The sequence below is a fragment of the Lutjanus erythropterus genome, chromosome 6 (assembly GCF_056507025.1).
Source record: "Lutjanus erythropterus isolate fLutEry1 chromosome 6, fLutEry1.hap2, whole genome shotgun sequence".
Classification (NCBI taxonomy): domain Eukaryota; kingdom Metazoa; phylum Chordata; class Actinopteri; order Lutjaniformes; family Lutjanidae; genus Lutjanus; species Lutjanus erythropterus.
This window is the reverse complement of record NC_139322.1, coordinates 41,901,099-41,920,550: the sequence shown is the minus strand read 5'-3', so window position 1 is coordinate 41,920,550 and position 19,452 is coordinate 41,901,099. Positions and strand designations below refer to the sequence as shown.

Below are 19,452 nucleotides of genomic sequence, written 5' to 3'. Positions count from 1 at the left end.
TTAGGATATGAGCATGTTAGCAGGGTATTTTATGAGATAGGGACGTCTTAACAAGGTATTTTCTATTAATTTGACGCGTTAACATGGTATTTTCTATTAAATGGACCCATTAAAAAGACATGTTCGGTCAACTTAAGACGTAAAAATAAATTAATTTATCATTACTTCTCGGATGGCCCCATTTCCCAGGTTAGGACGTGGTTCACATGACTAACAGCGGCCTCTGCGGTCACACTAGCCATAGATTTGGGTGTAACCCCGGAACTGAAACTCCACTGTGACCTGGAAGTTCTTTCATTTTAGCTGAAGAACGAAAATTGCTTGTTTTCCCCATGATGTCTGTTTGAGGACCAGAGCCGTTAAACCAACAGTTGCTCCTGGAATGAAAGAAGCCGCGGTGCACACCGGGAGGCTGCAAACACGTCTGTTGACCTTCCGTCCTGTGGTCCACCCGAACCGTGAACCGGAGCCGTGTTTTGTGTCCTGAGAAAAGCTCCGCTCTGCTTTCACACACTCGAAAGCTAACTTCACGTTAGCTATTACCGACCTGTGATAGAACCGGACTCTTCACGAATATCTACAAAGACGGAAGGTAATGTAAAGTTGTCGTTAGATAAAGATGTGACTTGCTCTAACAATCTGTCGCACTCGGCTGTTTGTGAGGTAGTTATGGTAACATTACCACAGGAAACGTGGACAAATGCTAAGCGTTAGCTAACAGTTAGCTTTGAGCAATCATAACAAACAGACACGCAAATAAACGGCACCGGTGCGAATCCTTAGCTAAGCTAGTTAGTCCCAAACAGTTAAACGCTGATCAGAGAGCAACTCCCTGTCTTGGTGAGCTACCACACATGATCATCCTGCAACTATATTCATTTCCACAGAATTATCGTTAGCTTCGTTGCTAACTCCCGTTAGGTAGCTAACAGGCTGGTTATTAGCTTGTTAACTGTCTTGTTAAACAGCTGGATGTGTGGAGGAGTGCGAGTACTTCCCTGTTCTACAACATAAACGAACAAATCTGAACTGTTTAAGATTCAGCTCTCGTGTTATACACACAAACTCCGCTTTCGTCAGCTACATTAGCATTGGCTATCGTTAAGCTGGCTGTAACGGCCATATAACGATAATGGTGATTTCACGTGTTCATAAGTGCAGTTAAACATTAGCGTATTGTTCGCATACTTGCCAATATCTAAAAGAGGGAAGATTTTAAAACCAAGGCAGGGGGTCAGATTTCAAGGTCCCTGAATAAACTGAGTTTCATAGACTTTGTTTCCTGCATTCTGGTGACATTAAAAGAATGAGGGAAAATAAAATAATAAGTACACGTCAGAGCCACACAATTAATTGCATTCACAATATGGCCAAGTGCAATATCCAAATCACAGTTTTTTGAAAAAGGAAAAACGTGAGAAAGCAGCATTGTAATTGTCTACTGTAGTGCTGCAGAGTTGCTCTGGCCTAAAAATCTTGTTCTCCAAATGAAAGAAAACATGTTTGTTAGGTAAAGACCTCAATAAATATCACGTCATCACAATTTTAACAGTTTTTTTTTTTTTTTTTAGTGAACATGAATTAGAAACGGATCATTTCCACTTATCGTGCCACATATTTATCAGATTATGCAGCCCTACTACACTTGTTTTTTTGCAAACGGATGACTTTATAGTTCTTATTACTTATAAATTATTAGCTGAAAAACTCAATGGAACCACAGCATTTAGCCTTATCTAGTCCACTTTCAAGCTTGATTACAATAAAAAATAAATAAATAAATAGATAAAAGGACAATGCCAAGGACAATGAATGGGGACCAAGCAGTCTCCAAATATTTGGATGCTTGTCAGAAACAAGCATTGATAAGACACTCAACACACAGCCATGCAGAGGTTGTCACATTGTTGGCAAATGGGACTTTGGCACATGTGGAATTGAACCCTTGACCTTTGAATCTCCAAAAAATGTGACTTACAAGCTGCCCCTCTTGGGAAACATGGTTTCTACACACCTTCTTACAATTTGATGCAGTGACATCAAATATTTGATAACTGGGGCATTTTTATCGGTTTAAACTTAAGACGTTTACAAGAGTCAAAATGTTAATGATAAAATTCTGAAAAGGTGTTGTGACAAATATTTTGGTGATGTTTTATCAAACATTGAGAGAAAATGAAAATGTTGTGTGCATACAGTACAAATTAAAGCAAGATATTGGGATATCACTGCGGTCTCACAGTTGACTGATTTGAACACAATTGAAATCAACCATCTACAGAATGTCTGTATTGATTTTGGTTGCATTTGACTGAAGACTTGTGAAGATACAGATGTTTACTAATTTTCCATATTCATAAAACCATAGAGTGATGCACTTTTGAAGTGACCACAGGTTGCAGTTAGACAAACTTTAGTCAGTCCAGTAGATGTGCTGAAGAAATTTCAGCTCTGTAGGGTGTATGGCTAATTTTTAGAAGTTTGGATTGATAAATTTAGATTTGTTGTTATAAGACCCGCCCACTTTAATCAGTCATTGCAAAATTCGTGCATTGACTGAGTCATCACCCGAGAGCATGCAAACATTTTTTTCGTATGAAACCATGCAGCCAATTATGAGACATAAACTATATATATTTGTGGCATCCCCTAGTGGTGAAACACAATGACTTATAATACATTAGCTTAGTGAACACTCCTGAACATGTGTCTAAATTTCACATTATTACATGTTGAAAAAAATTAGCTATTTTGATTTAAAAAAAAAAAAGTGTGACTCATAAAATAAAAAGACTGACAAATCAAAATTCCTTTGATAACTTTAGATCAGTGGTCTGTTAATGACAATTGGCCCAACAGTGTGGGAGGAATTTGTAAAAATAGGTTTTTGATGAAAAGTTATAAAAGTTCACATTTTTTAAAGCAGAAGACTAACTTAGAAAAGATGCAGATGACTCAAACGATTAAAACGGCCAAAGAATTTTTAGTCCACACCACAGCTCTTTCAAGATCATTGCAAAAATGTAAACTTGCCTTGAGGTCATTGAGTGTCATTTTTGTTGTGTGAGTAGTGGGTGGGATTTGTAACCCAGCTGTCAGTTTAAGTGAAGTTTGTTTTTGCTGCACAAACAATTTTAGTGGAGAAAAATAAGAAAAAGAATAATTAGAACAAAACAATAGGGGTTCACAGTGAGCAATGCTGCGTGGACCCCTAATTACTATTTTACAGATGTTTTTCCAAAGGTATGTAAGTTAAGCTGGCCCTTTGCTGCCCCTAATATGCCCCTTTCCTTGAAATCCTTACATAAGAAAAAGGAATTCTCCTTTCCAGGAAGTCTGAAATTTGGTCAAGTCTTTCTTTTTCTTACTCCCCATTGTTCTCTCCATCTTTCACACACTGAGAAGGGCAAGGTATGAGCGGGGATGTATTAAGGAGAACTGGATACAGCAGGCAGCAGTAGCTGTCTTCTGTGTCACAAAATTACATTTGATGTGTGGCTGTATTGTTGTCCAAGTGGAAACAGTAGACTTTCAGAGTCATAGGGTTTATACTGTACAGTGCCAGAAACAGGCAGTGATAATGAAAAAGGAAGAAAATCAAGAGAAATACAGGAAAATTGTGACCCCATGAGGAATCTGGAAGAGGGCAATGAAAAACATTCATCCATTTCTGACATGCCTTTTTATTCTTTTGGTGCTCTTCTGTAGGGATAGACTGATTATCGGCCGGGCGATTATCGGCACCAATATTTGGCATCTTGACGCATATCGGCATCTGCCTTTTTTTGAATCCAACGGCCAATAAGAGATCAATTTAAAACTGGGTTATTTTGGCTCTGTTGCAGCCGCGCCTCTCTGTCTGCAGTCACTACTCTGTCTTGAGCATTGTCCCACCCAAAGCACCATCTGATTGGTTACATGCAGAGCCACAGCATGGGTAACAGCCAATCAGCAGTGAAAGCTGTGTATGCACAGAGCTCACACACACGTAGGGGAGTAGAAAAAGTTTTGCGGAGTGGAGAGCAGATATTTGTTTCGACGGTAAGTTAAGGCAGCAGACTCTCCCGAAATTGCAATAAACATCCCAGTTCTCTACAACTCACAACTACTAGTAACGTTACTGTGAGCCCAATAACGTTATATAAACATAAGCAGCTGCTCTGCTCGCTGGCAGTCCCTCCAGACGTGTCTGTTAATCACTTGAAACAAAGTTGCTGATAATATCGATATGGAAATAGTCCATGATAGTAGAAGTATGTGTGTGTGAGTGAGAGAGAGAGTAAAAACCTAATTAACTCAATTCAGTCCAGATTTATTGCAGGGAAGCATGTTGAGGTGAAGGCTGGTTAGCTTTTAGAGTAACGTTAGCCCACTGGTCTGCTTTCTCCTCCTCTGGCTCGAGACCAGAGGTGTCAAATGTATGTAATTACAGAGAAGACATTAATTTTAGGGTTGAAACCATTCCTACAGTAATTGAAGTAATTCAATGACTAAAATCCGTTTAAATCCGAACAACTGTACAGCACACTGTGTTTCACATGTGTGTTTCACCAGAGTATTGATGAGTGCAGACATTTAAATTTTGATGTAATTTATTATCACACGGCTGCAGCATCTCTCCTCTCTGCGTCAGTGCAGCTCCTCCATACACACACGTACAGTACAGACACACAGAGGAGGTCAGTGTGATTCTCTGACCCTGTCTGTATCTGATCTGTTGACTTTCTTCATCAGCAGGATGTTTTATAAAGACAAAAAGACTAAACCTAAGTTTTTCCCTACATATTAATCCACCCGTGATTCAGTTTTCACAGCAGCAGAGAAGCTGCGTGTGGAGGAGACTGTTGTTAATGACAAAGTTTATTACAACAGAAACTAACGTGATGGTTAATGACATCGACACCAACCAGATGCACTTATAAAATTAAACAACTGTATAAGGAGGTCTATACGTAAAACAGGAGAGTCTGTGTTTCTCTGTGAGAAACTTTCAGACCTTCTCACAGCAGAGTGAACAGGTGAGGGAGGAGAGGAGGGCAGACTGATCACTAATCAATCACTGATACCGTTGTCCTCTCGGACTGATTAAAAAATAAAAATGACAAAATTGGTGACAAACCAAACCTGGGTGTCCACACAAATAAAGTCTTTGTGTGAAATTACCTACCTTACTACCTTTTACCTTTGTACTTGGAAAAAAAATAGAAAGTAAAGTAAAAACAGTAAAAGTAAAGTTAATTTACTGAGTATTTGACACCCCTGGTCAGATAAAAAAAAAACCTTTAACATGTTGCAAATCTGAAAAGCTGTTTAATAAGCATATGCTTAAAGGCATTTAAATGAAGTTAAGTGTTGGAGTTATATTATATATTATATAGTTATATTATACAAAATCTTGACGCCAATATTTTCACTTTTACTGCAAATGAATATCGGCATCCTTGACTACTAATAATCTGTATCGGTATCGGCCCTGAAAAAAACATATCGGTCTATCTCTACTCTTCTGTAACATTTATCTCCTGACTGCTGTAAAATGTAGCCTCAGTCTTGCAAGTCACTATTTAATTCGGCCCTAGCATGCAGCAAACCTCAATACTGAGGAATCACATCACAAAGTAATTCTTTTCACATTTTCTTTAAATATGGTGTTTTTATTTAGATATTTATTTGAGACTTATTTGGCTGTTGTTAGCTGTCTATGAGCTGTAGTCTGTATTTATGAAGATGACATTCAGACCTGTGTTGTCTGGAACTGTTCCCTCAGAATCTGTAGTTTAAGCTGCACCCGTAGTTTGGTCTAAACCCAGCTGCTGTGTCCTGAGGAAACTGCTTGATGTTTGTGTCTGATATCATTCCCTAATGGCCGTTTACTACACTACATTTGCCCTTCACCATATTATTTGAGTGTTTGAATTCTTAGTGAGGAATGGACTGAAAACAAAGTAGTTTTCACAATATGGACAACCCACAATGCAGTACATCACAATGCACTTCTAACTATTCCACAGTGGGCTAGTTAGTAATAACCCCAAACAACTGTGCTTCATAGCCATTGTAAATCTCAGTTTATTGCTCAGTGTCTGTTATACAAGGAGTAGTGAATGAGTGAACAAGGATTTTTTAAATTGGTGGTGCAGGATACTGGTGAGGTCAGCTCATCCTTGCTGAAGAACAGGGGCTTCATTGTAGAAACTTCCTATGTGTGATATCCTATCTTATCTCAGTTTAGGATGACAGTTGGGCTTTGTAGTTACCTAACTGGAGAAGGAAAAAAATGCATTCTTATCATAGAATAGGAATTTAGCTATTAAAGAACCATCCTAATTGAAAGTTTTCCTTAGAAAGGAGTCCTGCATTAGGATGGTATAGAACCTGTTCTAAATTCAAAATATCAGTCAAAGATGGCAGCGTCACTTGTGTTATGCCTGTATGTCAATGACAGTGAAGATAGGAAACAATATTGATTGAAAAGCTACTCAAACAGTATGGTGACACTTTAAGTTCCCCAGATCATGCATTAATGGATATACATATATATTGACTTGCAGGATGATTCATTTTGAATTTGACTGACATGCTGTGCCCATTAAAATCTTGATACTGGGCCAATAGCTCGGAAGAAACCTTCCAAAGAAGGTGGAGTTTCCTCTTCTCCACTGATACGACTCCCGACTCATCAAAGCCAAAATGGATCATCTGGCTTTTCTTGCCCCTCTTAACAAGTTAGCTAGCCAGTGACAAGTGAAGTGAGACAGCCATTGTCATGGATGCAGGCAGTCTCATGTACATTCTAAACACAGATGCAGGCATGACAGGTTGAGTACCTTGGAATCAATATTACTACAATATCGTAGGGATAACTATTGGTGTTTTCATAAAATATTAACACATCAGATTTTTGATAAATAATCATCAGTGATGTGGATATAATGACTAAATTGGTAAAAGGAAATCATAGAACAGCTAGAACAGTCTGATAAGTTTAGAAAATTATAGCAATATAATGTTATTAAAAATTTAAGAATATCTTGTCTCATATCATGATATCAGTATTTATCTATGTATTGCTTAGCCCTACTTTTAAATCAGGCACTCTTCCATCATTACACTTTGGTATAAAACAAATTTGTCTTGTCTTTTCACTGCAACACTGCAACAAGATTTAGGGCAGGGGTGTCAAACTCATTTTGGTTCAGGGGCCAAAAACAGCCCAATTTGATTTCAAGTGGGCCGGACCAGTAAAATTAAAGCATAATCTATCCATTATTCTGGTGATGAATCGAGTAATCAGATAAGAAATATTGCGTGTTCTGCATTTTTTTCTATTACATTACTTTTGTTTTATTTAAGAACAATGGTAATATACAAAATAGAAGATAAGACAGGTCTATTAAATGAACAACTATAAATTGCTAAAGTAAAAGGTCAGTGATCAGTGTTTCAGTGACTCTCTGTGGATCAGTGAATAGTGTTATATTTATGGTGGCCACCACATAAAAAACATCAGCACCGTGACATTTTTTGAGCTGCGCACCTTTTTCAGTCGTGTCTAGAAGGTAACTCTTTATTTGCACAAGTCTCGCAAGATTTGTGTTCGTTATTTCTACTAAAATAATCAAATGCGCGATCTTAACTGACAGCAGACTGTCTGTAAACAACACAATGTTACACTCTGCAGTGTTTCACACAAAGACTTTATTTTCGTGGACACCCAGGTTTGGTTTGTCACCAAACTCCAACACTTAACTTCATTTAAATGCCTTTAAGCATATGCTTATTAAACAGCTTTTCAGATTTGCAACATGTTAAAGGTTTTTTTTTTTTATCTTAGACCAGGGGTGTCAAATACTCAGTAAATTAACTTTACTTTTACTGTTTTTACTTTACTTTCTATTTTTTTTCCAAGTACAAAGGTAAAAGGTAGTAATGTCTGCAGTGTTTCACACAAAGACTTTATTTTCGTGGACACCCAGGTTTGGTTTGTCACCAATTTTGTCATTTTTATTTTTTAATCAGTCCAAGAGGACAACGGTATCAGTGATTGATTAGTGATCAGTCTGTCCTCCTCTCCTCCCTCACCTGTTCACTCTGCTGTGAGAAGGTCTGAAAGTTTCTCACAGAGAAACACAGACTCTCCTGTTTTACGTCCTTATACAGTTGTTTAATTTTATAAGTGCATCTGGTTGATGTCGATGTCATTAACCATCACGTTAGTTTCTGTTGTAATAAACTCTGTCATTAACAACAGTCTCCTCCACACGCAGCTTCTCTGCTGCTGTGAAAACTGAATCACGGGTGGATTAATATGTAGGGAAAAACTTAGGTTTAGTCTTTTTGTCTTTATAAAACATCCTGCTGATGAAGAAAGTCAACAGATCAGATACAGACAGGGTCAGAGAATCACACTGACCTCCTCTGTGTGTGTCTGTACTGTACGTGTGTGTATGGAGGAGCTGCAATGACGCAGAGAGGAGAGATGCTGCAGCCGTGTGATAATAAATTACATCAAAATTTAAATGTCAGCATTCATCAGTACTCTGGTCTTTAATAACCCCAACATGTGAAGCACAGTGTGCTGTACAGTTTTAGTATTCGAATTACTCGAATTACTGTAGGAATGGTTTCAACCCTAAAATTAATGTCTTCTCTGTAATTTTCACACTTTGCAAAGTCATCCCGTGGGCCGGACTGGACACTCTGACGGGCCGGTTTTGGTCCGCGGGCTGTACGTTTGACACCCCTGATTTAGGGCATTGATTGCAATAAGTAACAGTGGTATTAAAATGATTCTAACAGGGATGGGAATCCTTTAAAAAGTCCTTGGATTTCAGATAAAGTACTTGAAACCTCTTGAGCCTTGAAAGGTGACACAAACGTGAAACTTTGTTGTGTTTTCCTTCAATTTTTTTTACTGTACTGTAGAAATCTATCATGAAAGCATAATTTGGTTGTTTTGAATCTGTTGATTATTTTCTTGATTATTATTTCTAGTTTTTCGTCAATAAAATGTCACAAAAGGGTGTGAAATGTTGATCAGTGTTTCCCAAGCCCAGTATCACATCCTCAAATGTCCTTTTCTGTCCACGACTCTGTTCAGTTTACTGTCATAGAGGACTAAAGAAACCACAAAATAATATTCAATTAATAATCCATTAATTGAATATTATTATCAGCACTTATCTGATTTACTATGATGATATGAAGTGATAGAATTGTGTAGACTATCCAATACATATATAAATATGTAGACCTAATTTACCACAGCCGTACATTGCTGGAAAAGCTTGAACATGCACTGTAAAATGATTGGAAAGTGCTAGAATTTGTCTGGGAAAAGATATAGGAAACCTGAGTTTCTCACACTGTGTTAGTTAAAGATGGAATCAGAAGGATTTGTCAGTTGCTGTTTGATTGATGAGTCTCATTTCCGGGACATCAGGTACCGATATTTTGGGTTGCTGTTTTGTTCCAAGCATGCAAAATAATGAGAAAATAAGAGGATGGAGTGTTATGTTGAGGCAGTGCTCTTTTTCTCTGCATGTTATGTAAAAGAAAGAATTGTGATATTAGGAGATCAGGCTTGCCTGCTCTGTAATAGGCTGTGGGAAACCCTGCATGTGTTTGGAGTTGTATCATGTGGTCGGATAATGAATTTGGTCTAAAATGATTGAATAATAATAACGATTCTCCCATTCTGTGTACATAGCCCATCAGTTGGAGCAGACAAAGACCGCAGGAGTTGCAGGGATTCAAGCATCCCTCATCACCATTGGGCCCTGAGATGACATCACAGCAGCCACAGCTCCCCAATGCTGTCATTCCTCCCCACCTTGCCCAGAACTCCTCTGCTCAGCAGGCCGGGCCTCACATTCAGGCTAATCAACTAGACTCGAGTCACAGCAGTGCAGCTGCTGGGCCTGTGGACCACAGAGCTCTGACAGGCAGGCCGGGCTGCTCCGGTGTGGCAGCGACCAGTGGGGAGGTGGCCAACAGGAACGTTTCTACCTCCTGCACCAACTCCAGCTCGTCCAGAAGAGATGGGGGCTTTGAGCCATGGCCTGAGGAAGCAGTGGACAACTCTCACGGGCTGTACTCACTGCACCGCATGTTTGACATAGTTGGAGCACAGCTGACACATCGGGATGTCAGGGTACTGTCGTTCCTGTTTGTTGATGTGATTGACGAGTATGAGCGTGGCGGCATCAGGAGTGGACGGGATTTCCTGCTGGCCCTAGAGCGCCAGGGTCGCTGTGATGAGACCAACTTCAGACACGTTCTCCAGCTTCTTAGGATTATTACCCGCCACGACCTACTGCCTTATGTCACACTCAGGAAACGACAGGCCGGTGAGTATAGCCAGGTCGGCACTATGTTCACACCAAGCTTTACATACTCAAATAAATTTAAATACTATAATTTGACCCATATAATTCTAAGGTCTCGTGAAAGCAGGTCATGTGGTTCTATTTCATGCAGCATATAGACTCAAAAGATCCAGAGTTAGAAAAAGTTTCCTTGGCACACCTTAATGAGCCATGAGGCCCGAGCTGGCTCTTAGTAGTTTAAATTCCATTAAGGACTAGAATGAGCTCTATTTATGACAGCAGCATTTTTAGATAGCAATCTATGATGAAAAAGAATTGAGGAAGGATTTCAGCCACCCAGAATTATACAAATACCCATACTGAACATACAACTTGTGTGTTATGCATTTCATGGCGAACCATGACTGTTGAGAGCTGGGATTCAGTTCAGACAAACCAAATAAGTGGCAAAAACGGCAGAATATTTTGCTAGAAATCAGCAGCAGGCAGCCAGGTAGCTTGTGACAACAGCAGATGTCTACTGGGTTTGACATGTGATAACTACACACTACAGAGGGCAGAACCACACAACGATAGCAGAATAAGGTATGTTTTTCGAAAGTTTTCTGTCCTTCAATTTATACTACTAACCATGTTGACAAGTTATCACAAAGTTTGTGTTTTATGATAAGAGCTGTAATAGCCTATATGAATCAGCAGCTGGCCACTGTCAGCCCATCAACCCACGATTGGCGATAGAGTTGTTCCCACCTCCTCCCATCCTCCTGAGTATTAGCTGAGAGATCTGCTACATCCAATAAACAAAACAAAGTCACAGACTGTCAAGAACTTAAACATTCCTACACTTATTTTACTTATTAAACAGAAAGATACAACCATGCACATTCTGAATCCAAAGTTCTTCTTTTAGCCTTTTACTAAGACAAGCTTTATTGCTTTGTTTACTCATTGTAAAGCACACTTCATTCAAACCTGACAGAAAAACAATGTAACACTCACCAAGACCGTCTTTGTTAGTCACCAACTCTGGTTTGGATGAAATAAATCCTCAATTCACAGTGTTAAATATGATAATAGTCTGGCACTAGAGGCTGTGTTCCTCTCATTTGTCCTCGAGCTCAGTGCACTTGTTGTCTGACACACTACTGTTGCTCTGAATGAAAGTGTCTCTGAGCGGCAGTTCTCAGTCTGCACACCATTATATTACTAAAATAAAATTACAAAAATTGCACTCATACTACCACTATTCATAAGAACTCAAACTGTAAGATGAAAAGTAGAAATCTTTTAAGAAAATGTTCATCTGGCTGCATGCCCATCCAGCTGGGCAGCATCAGCTGACAATTTTTCACAACCCTCCTTGTGACCAGCGTTGGGCACGGGTCAGAGGCTGCCTGACTTTGATGATCTGGTGTTGTGACCGAAAACAAAAATTAATAAACTAATTTTAAATGTGAACAGACTACAAAGGAGACAGAAGGAGAGAGAGGGGCAAATAGAAAGTAGGGATGCACAATATATTCATGGCTGATCTTCATCTGAAACTGAACCATTAATTGATCAAAAAGTAAATAAATTAACTTACTGTTATTGTTCTGATAATGGAATTTGAGCCAGTAATTAAGTCTGATAATGTGTAGTCTTGGCAGTGGACAGGATGACACTTCTGAGCACAGTTCTGATTGAAGAATGGGGCTGGGCTTTTTCATACACAGAGAACAGATAGCAGACTAGAGAGGACAAAGCAGGAGAATAGAAATGCACAGATTCATTGGCTGAACAATAGTAGGGGCTGATAGGAATTTGCCAACAATTAGTCAAATATGATGACATTCACCAGCGGCAATGACTGATGTTCATCTGTTGTGTTGCATCAATTTTGCTATCACCAAATGTTGTGCTGGTTATTTGCATTGACATACATAAAGATGACGTGACAGCTTACTAAAAGTAAAGTCAAAACATCTAATTTGCCCCCTGGTGGCTGCCTGATCATAAAGATCATAAATCACGCTGTCTCTTATGTTGACAGAGGGGACATGGGCCAAACAAAAAAGTCAAGTACACATCAAATTATTTTTTTACCTTCTTAACCCTGTTGCCAGCCACTGCCATGGATTGTGTCTGTGTGTTTCCCTCAGAACCTTTGTTTATATGTTGTTGCTTGGGAACGCAGATATGACAGTACCTTCAGTCGACACATTTGGAAAATGACCGGAGCAGACCTCGTATGAAAAATATGTTTTAGCAACCAAAACAGAAGTTAGAATGGACCTGGTACATTATTTGTATTGCTTGAAAATCTAACTCACTCACTTCTCAAGTAAATTAGTTTTATTTCCAAAAAATATATAAGGAGACACATTCATCATAAACATGTTGCTTTTTACTAGGGTTGAGGCGATGGATGACAGTCAGCGACCACTGAGTCCTCTAAGTTCTGTTTTTGACATGCAGGACAGTAAATAAAAATAAGCTGTTGCTGCTGTTCATTGGACCACAACTCCACATTGTGTTTGTATTTTCTTATTAAATACAACTTTGTTACAAATATGTAGTGCAGAGAAAGAGACCCTTAAGGACCCAGCAGATATCATCGTCCATCACAGTGTTTCATTTGGTCTGGACATCACCCAACCATACTGTGTACTTTACTGAGGTGATCATTCCTATATTGACCCTGGCAGTGTACAAAGCTGACAATCGCAACATCTGCTCTGCTTTCTGTGTGATGTATTCCACTGGTTTGAATGTGATGATTAGTATCACAATTAAAAATAACATCAGAAATCAACTGTGGTTTCAGTGTGCCCAGACCCTGTTGACAAGTACCTGGAAGAGACATCAGTGCGCTACATTTCACCAAGAGGAGCTGTGCAGAGCAAGGACACTGCACCGCACAGAAGAACAGGTGGGTGTTTGTGTGGGTTCAAGTTTCTTTCTTCAATCAGCAAGACAAGAGATTAGATTAGTAATCTGCAGTTCATGGAAAGTCTTTACAAGTAATTTTACACTGTGATACAGAAGCTTGATTAATGTTAAATGTCACTTTCTAGGTCCTCAGCCAGTCATTTGCTGTTCCCCGTCAGGACCCCATGTTGGCCCTCCCCGAATAAAGCCAGCTCCTCCTGCGCCTAACCGCAAACGGAGGAGAAGTCATTCCTCAGCTGACTGCAGAGAGAAGCAAACATGTGGTAAAAAGAAACACAACATAGAGGAATAATCATCTGGTCTCAAAGAGTATGATGATCCAGTCCAGAGACATTGGTTTAGAACCACCTAGGAACACATCTACATACACAACCAGGACACTTTTAAATGTGTGTGTACTTGGATACATTTATTTATCTTGTACACCAAAGTTGTATAAGAACATTTTGATGTGGTTCCTTTTTGATTGGTTGATTGAGTCAAATTGGACAAAGAGATAAATAAAAATATAGAACAAATTACTAGGGCTGCACCAAGCTAAAGATTTTCTTGGTTCACCAGTAGATGTCAGTTGAAGTCATTAGTCGACTAGTCGTTGAATGTTTATAATATTAATTTAATTATTTAAATACATATTTTAGGGCAAAAAGTAAGCTGCCTGTTAAATGGTAGGAGCAAAAAGACTAATAACTCTGATATGTCTGAACAACCAGCAAGAAGACTGAACTTTTGTTTATTTATTTCATCACAATATAACCTCACACAACTGTTATGTAAAACACAGGAATAAATAACTTGAAACATCACAAATACTCATGCTCCTGCTCCTCAACTACTTCATGGCTGAACCTGCAATGTCTTCATTGTCCCTGGAGTCAGAGTCTGTTCAGTGCCGCTGTAACGTTAAATCACCCCAGGTGCTGTCTCCCTGTCAGTTGGCCTCCACTAATCTCAAAGGCTGTAGTAGTTGGAGAGAAATCTGAGTCGTTTGTTTTTGTACTAGCATGTTTACAGAAATTTGCAGTATCCAGGTTGCTACAATGCATAAAAATGCATTCTCTGATGGTCTGCATGACCTGGTTTCTCTGAGTAACTTTACTAGTTAAATGCATTGAAATGTACTGAATGATTAATACTACCTCAAGGGCTGTAGTCAACCAAAGAAAATATGGTTGTCCGAAATTGTACCTACTCTTCAACCAGTCAATTGGTCAACGGGAACAAAGCTGTACATTATCTGTAGATTACTTAAATCAGCCACAGTGCACAGAGTGACTCTATCTGCTAGCCTGAATAGGATGTCAAAGTTACACAACATTTCCAAACATGCAGTTTGATGATTGATCTTTTTCAAATAATTAGCATTACATACAGTAGTAATACACACACAGTGGCAACAAGGATCACAGAGCAGAACCAGCAGGCTTCCATTCCACAACAAATGACTACTGTTGTTATTTAGGTTCTTCAAATGAGATTTAGTGGTAACATGGTCTCTCTTGGTCTCTAAATATTACAACATCATTATCACCACAGCCAGTAAGAATTGCCACATTAACAAGATGCTAGCACCAAATTCAACAGGACAAAATGAACACTAAAACAGAAACAGCTGGTATTTATTCATTATTGAGCTTGAAATGATACTAGCAGGCACCCATTAAGAAAGGAGTGATGGAGTAAAATCCACACGCGTTTTCAACAAAAATGAACTTTTTCTCCACTCAGCTCTTCTGTCCTCTGAGCCTGAGGGCCGGTGTACAGAGTTGTGCTGCTACTTTGATATGGTGTCAATTAGTTTGGAGCCAATGAATGTTCAGTGAACAACCTAACCACTGATTAATAAAAGTACATAAGGTCTGCATGTCCCTCCCTTGACAACAATAGATCAAAAAGCACTTCTCTCCTTACAAAAGTAACACCAGTGACTGTCCAACCAATGATTGGTTGGACAAGAGCATGGCAGTGTGATGGTAGAAAAAATGTTGCCTGCTGTTTCTGTGTCTTTCATGCTCTTTACAATAATTATCTCTCCCTTTAAAAACAAAAAAAGGTCCTGACTTATCAGACTTTGTTGGTTACTTAACGACAAACGTGATGTAAATATTAGGGCTGGGACGATCTCCTGATACTTGTACTCCTGATACTATCGTGATACTTGGGTGCCAATTAGATATGTACTATGAATATTTAATTATTGAGATTCACCAGTTTGCTTTTAGTTTTTTAACACTAGACCATGGGAAAAAATTGAACCAAACACCCCTAGAGACAGTATATCAGGATTAATATTTCCAAAAACAATGCACATCACATGTCAGTCAGTGTTCGAATTTATATAATATTTGTCAGCAGCATAAATCTGTATATAAAGTAGTAAATAAAATACTTTTTAAAGTAAACTGCTACATTTAGCTGTTCCTGTTCAGCAAGCTAGTGCCATAAGAATAATAAGTGATAAAAAAGAAGAAAATAAATTAAATGAAAAAAAATATAGTCTGTTACTTTGGCTTCAGCACTTCACACTGACCAGCTACAGCACCTTCAAATGCTCTCTTCATTTTGTCATAAAATCTTTTCTGAGTTAGCAATATGAAGTCAGCATTTAAGAGTTTGTCTCCACAGAGCGGAGTAAATATTTGCCTCTATGTATGAACATGTCATTTAATATTCAGCATGTGAAATAAAATACATCCATTTGTTAAAATATTAAGCTAATGGACAAAGCTAGTAAATTTTATAAAGAAAAAAATGATTCAGCAAATAAAAATCAATTCAGAAATCCTAAAAAAAAAAAGAATCATGATACTTAAGAAAATCAAATAGACACACACACACACACACACACACACACACACACACCCCAGTAAGTCTGCCTGCCTGTGTCAGTGGCTCAGTGCTCACATTCATGCAAAGACAGACTTGGTAGGTCAGAGCAACATCTCTGTCAGGCATGTTCCACCAACATGGAACAGGCCTCGTTCTGATTCAAGCACTTAATGTTTTTTTTTACCTTGTGCTCTCATCCTTCAGATATCCGCCTCCGGGTGCGGGCTGAGTACTGCCAGCATGAATCTGCGCTACAGGGGAACGTCTTCTCCAACAAGCAAGAGGCCGTGGAGCGACAGTTTGAGCGCTTCAACCAGGCAAATACTATCCTCAAATCCCGAGACTTGGGCTCCATCATCTGTGACATCAAGTTCTCTGAGCTCACCTACTTGGATGCCTTCTGGAGGGACTACATCAATGGATCATTGCTAGAGGCCCTTAAAGGAGTCTTTATCACAGATTCCTTAAAACAGGCCGTGGGCCACGAAGCTATAAAACTGTTGGTCAATGTTGACGAGGAGGACTACCAGGCAGGGAGACGCAAACTGCTCCGGAATTTGGTCACAAGTGGAGGGAGCCCACCAGGAGCAAGTAAAGACTCCGTATCTTAGACACACTGTCCAGGTGGTAGCATACAGGTGGACCGCTGCTGAGTTTCCCCCACAGGGAGTGGAGTGAGATGTGGGTGTGTCGTTTGAGGTGCCTGAAGTGTGTGCCTGAAAGGAACTAAAGAACTATTAGCCACCGCGTTGATTCTTTGAGAGCTAAGGCCATATGATATCTATTTGGCACCCCTTAGCGTAGCATGCGAGGTGATTGAGAACTATGTTAGCAAAAAGAAGTAGATGATGCGTACAGGTTGACATTATTTTGAATGTTGAGCTGTTCATTTTAAAGGAGGAGAATGCTGATTCATGTGTGCATTGAATTGAATTATTTTCTTTTTTTCTTGTACGTTAGTTCATTGAAACACATTTGTTAACTCAAATGATACTCTTCACCCCTGTTCAAAAGTGTAGTTATTTTCAATACAGGAAACATGCTTAACGCTGACAAGTTACTCCCAGTGGGAGTTGTACCTTATTGTCAAACTGGTTCATCTTTTTTCAGGTACATTACAAGTTGATTGGATTAACCCAATGAGAGTGTTCTGTATGTTATAGGAAGCTGTAGTTTACTTACAATTTGTTTTTCTATTTCTTTCAGCTTATTATTCTACTTTCCCAAGACTTTGCAGAATTTCCTTGTTTGTAATGATGAACCATTTCAGAGCAGTTTTTTATTGGCTTGTATTTGGTCACTGTCAACATTGTTGTCTTGGCTTTGTTTTAACTAATTTTTTGTTTTAAACCATGGCGTGTTACCAACAGCTGTGATTCTAGCCTAATTTGAAATTTTAATTGTCCAGTCACTGCCAATATTTCAAACTTTGTGGATCATCCAAATGTGTCGAATCTTATCCAATGAAACATGGAGTTATTCACCAGTGTTTAAGATTTGTGTGGATGTCCAGATCAGTGACAGTTTTATTGTCAGCCTGCTCCTCTGTACCTCACCCTCTCGCTCATGTTCACTCACACAACACTGAACTGTCTTTCTAAATTTGATACGGCATTCAGTTACAAATCAACAGCACGTGAAAATCACAGCCAATATGTGTAGAGTCATCTCATTCACAGGATATTTTTTTTGCAAAGCCGTAGTTGAACTCACATTAAATCCTCAGCATCTTTTTTGTGGATATGTCTTGCTTCCTGGTGGATAAGGGTGTAGTTGACTTCATATGCTCAAAGCAGGCAGTGCAGAACAAATCAGATTTGTGTCTCAAATCAGATCTTTAAGACAGAATGTCCACACTGTTAGATGCAAGCAATCAGATCGGCTGCACAGGTTGTTGTGGTAACAGCGTAGGCATTAGGTGTACCAGCCTCCTTCGTCGTTGTTGTGCTTTGTTGTGCTTTGTGGTGCTCAGCCACTCCGATGCACTATTCTAAAAGCAATCTGGATGTGCCAAAAAGGGATTTGGGCTGGCAGTCAGAACAAGGTTTAAGTATCAGTGTCCTCAGTTACATCCTTCTGTGCAAGTAGGTGAGGCAGCTCCACACATCTTCTTTTATCAAGGGTTTAAAACAGAAAACAGTAGTGCTGTGCAGACCAATATAATAGTAAGGTATATAGCATGTTAATCATCTACAATTTAGGGCAGATCTTAAATAAAATGCTTCTAGTGGCAGAATACCACCTTTCCAGTGTAACTTGATGTGCAAATTAACTAAAATGTGAATTTATATTCATTTTATTTTTTGTATCCATGGAATGAGGCAGATTAACAGGAGAAATTATTGTCTTTGGCCTGTGACAAACGTGTTGACAGTATTAACTGATAATAGCTTTAATTTTATGCAGTGATAAAATACACAGTGGCCACTTTGTTAGGCACATCTTAGTGTTTCTGGCAGAGCCCCCTGCACAGCATCAAATCCTCATGGATTTTAAAAGGATGTTAGAGATTAGAGAATCTGCTTCATGTTGACATGATGGCATCACACAGTTGCTGTAGATTTTATGGTTGTACCCTCATTCATGCTTCATTCATACAGGAGCTGTACTTTTCAGCTAGACTGGAGTTTTCTTTTCTCTGGGCTGCAGAATTTCAACAAGGCTAATGATCTAAAAACTGAGCTGATCTGACATAATGTTTGGCTGTTGTTTTCAGAAGAGTAGGTTATATGGGCTGGTTCATTCATCACATACAGTTTGTTATTTTTAGGTATACTTTCATTTTATTAGCATTGCAGTATCAAAAAGCCTCACAAACTGTGCACAACATTATAAGTTCATGATGTACCCTATACCCACCCAAGAGTGTAACGTGCTGTTAACCCCCTATCACCAGTAGTTTTTGTGTTGTGTCCACGTGTCCCTGATCAGCAGCTAATTGATCATGTATTATTTTACGTTAATAATACATGGTGATGGTGAGAGTGCTGTTAAACTGGCAGTTCAGCTAAGTTAGTCATTGATTTCACACACTTAGTTCAGTTTATCCATAATTTTTGCCTTTTTAAGATTTTTTCCATCAAAATTCTGTTCAGAGTATTACATGGCAAAACTTAAATTGAGTTGACAGTGGAATGAAAATGATAAGCTTGTTTGCTGGGTTACCATGCTTCCATGTATGCTGGTGGCCAACTGGCTTTTGGCTGTAGTGTTTGTGCTGTGTTCAAGTTCAGTTTATAACAGAAAAAACAAAACAAAACAAAACAAAAAAATAATAAAACAAAACAAAAAAACAAACAAACAAAAAATACGAGTTGACCAACCTTATCACCTGACAAGAATGTCAGTATTGGACGATCCTGCA

The 19,452-nt window shown here is 38.9% G+C and overlaps 1 protein-coding gene across 1 annotated transcript; it reads left to right on the top strand.

Annotated features, from left to right (window-relative positions):
• Nucleotides 1–247: 247 nt before the first annotated feature.
• Nucleotides 248–17,827, top strand: dedd (death effector domain containing). The gene is made up of 5 exons (XM_084721961.1): nucleotides 248–592; nucleotides 9,710–10,349; nucleotides 13,135–13,239; nucleotides 13,385–13,522; nucleotides 16,293–17,827. The coding sequence occupies exons 2-5, from the start codon at nucleotides 9,785–9,787 to the stop codon at nucleotides 16,697–16,699; spliced, it is 1,215 nt and encodes a 404-aa protein (XP_084578087.1). The 5' UTR covers nucleotides 248–592; nucleotides 9,710–9,784; the 3' UTR covers nucleotides 16,700–17,827.
• Nucleotides 17,828–19,452: the final 1,625 nt, after the last annotated feature.